General features: G+C 46.9%; 1 protein-coding gene across 1 annotated transcript; it reads right to left on the bottom strand.

Annotated features, from left to right (window-relative positions):
- Positions 1-7: 7 nt before the first annotated feature.
- LOC103399113 (trafficking protein particle complex subunit 12-like) lies at positions 8-1,511 on the bottom strand (the record flags this gene model as incomplete). Its single annotated transcript, XM_008337855.3, has 2 exons — positions 8-187; positions 519-1,511. Coding segments are annotated over 2 exons (1,173 nt in total), but the record flags the coding sequence as incomplete, so codon positions are not given.
- Between the last annotated feature and the right edge of the window lie 4 nt (positions 1,512-1,515).

The following is a 1,515-nucleotide window of genomic DNA, read 5'->3' as shown; positions in this document are numbered from 1 at the left end:
CGTTCACTTTTCTTCTGTTTACATAATTAAGGTTCAGAAGTTTGGCCAAAAGGTAGGGAGAGTGACTTACGATAAGCTGTTTCAGGCCATTGAAGGACTGCTCCACAGAGTTGGCAGTAAGAACTTGGCGCTTTGAGGCTGCCTGCTCTCCAAGGAATCGAACCATGAGGTCTTTTACAGCATCACCCTGCATCCATAAAACAAAACAGAAAAGGTTTACATATTCCAACAGGACACAATAAAACACAGTATTATGAGGTGAGTGTATAATCATGGATCTTTGTCACTCCAAACAATTCATGTTGAGCTGAATTTAACATATTATCCAGTTTCTCATTGACATAACCAACTGCAGACACGATCATTTTACTACTACGACATCTGAGGCTAGTTTAATTAGCTCATTACAGGTGAAACTACTGCAGGTTTCTTAAAGCATAAAATGAAACGTCATAACTTACAAAAAAAGGTATTGACTTAATGAAGGAACATGTTTGGAATTGTACTACATGTCCTACCTGCAGGTTATCAAACTTCAGCCCAGGCATGGTCAGTCTGTTGGTGTCCACGAAAGACGGACTGTACTGTTGGGTTGCTACAGAGATCAGAACCTTCCTCGTCTCCTCTGATGGCAGCCAGGCATCGTGACGCCTGTCCACCTCACTCAGGCTCAGTGCAGTTGCAAATGGGTCGTCGTTGCCTGAGAATACAGCTTGAAGTTGGTTGAAGGTTTGAGGCTGCGAGACCGGAGATGAAACAGGGGCTTGGGTTGGAGCTGTGATTATGTAGGGCAGAGGCGGTTGGGCACTGGAGGTAGTTTCACCAGAAGCTGGGCCAAAAACTGTGCTGGTGTTGGGGTTACTAGAGTCCAGAGAACCTACAGCAGAGGAGATGCACGATGAGACCGACAGCGGGCGGTCAGGTGTCGGGACTGTTGGTGCAGACTGAGTGTCAGGGGGAACATCTGCATTGGGATTGGAAATAGAGATGAACGAAGAGGGGACAGTAAAGGAATCAAAGAAGTCCGATGCTGGGTTAACGTGTTCATTTTCAGTGAAGAATTTACTGAGGCTGGGACTCGGCTGGCACACAAGTGGGGTGGCCAGTTTGCTGGGGGTCACGGCCTCATTGCTTCCCCCACCACTTCCGATACTAAAGCTTGGCGACTTGATCAGCGTAGGCTGAAAGCCGTCAGGCACCAGAGACTTGGGATGGCTACCTTGGCTGAATATGGTACACACTGGGACAGGTTCTTCTTTTGACCCAGCACCCGGGTCAGCCTTTGGTGCCTTTTCCTCGCCTTTAACATCAAACTGTGTGCCATCTTCGGGGGAAACAGAAGTCGTGGCTTCTTCTTGTGTGTTGGTTTGTTTATCTGTGTCCATCTCAATGTTCACATCAGAATCACATTCACCAAATACTTCTCCTGAAACTTCTATATTTGTTCTATTCTGTCCAATTTCAAGTCCCTTTTGCTCTGCTGGAGCATCTTCAACGTTCTCCTCCTCCTCCTCC

This window comes from Cynoglossus semilaevis, unplaced genomic scaffold, assembly GCF_000523025.1.
Source record: "Cynoglossus semilaevis isolate Cse_v1.0 unplaced genomic scaffold, Cse_v1.0 C19211646, whole genome shotgun sequence".
Taxonomy (NCBI): Eukaryota; Metazoa; Chordata; class Actinopteri; order Pleuronectiformes; family Cynoglossidae; genus Cynoglossus; species Cynoglossus semilaevis.
Note: the sequence above shows the minus strand (reverse complement) of the source record. Positions and strands in the feature narration are given on the sequence as shown.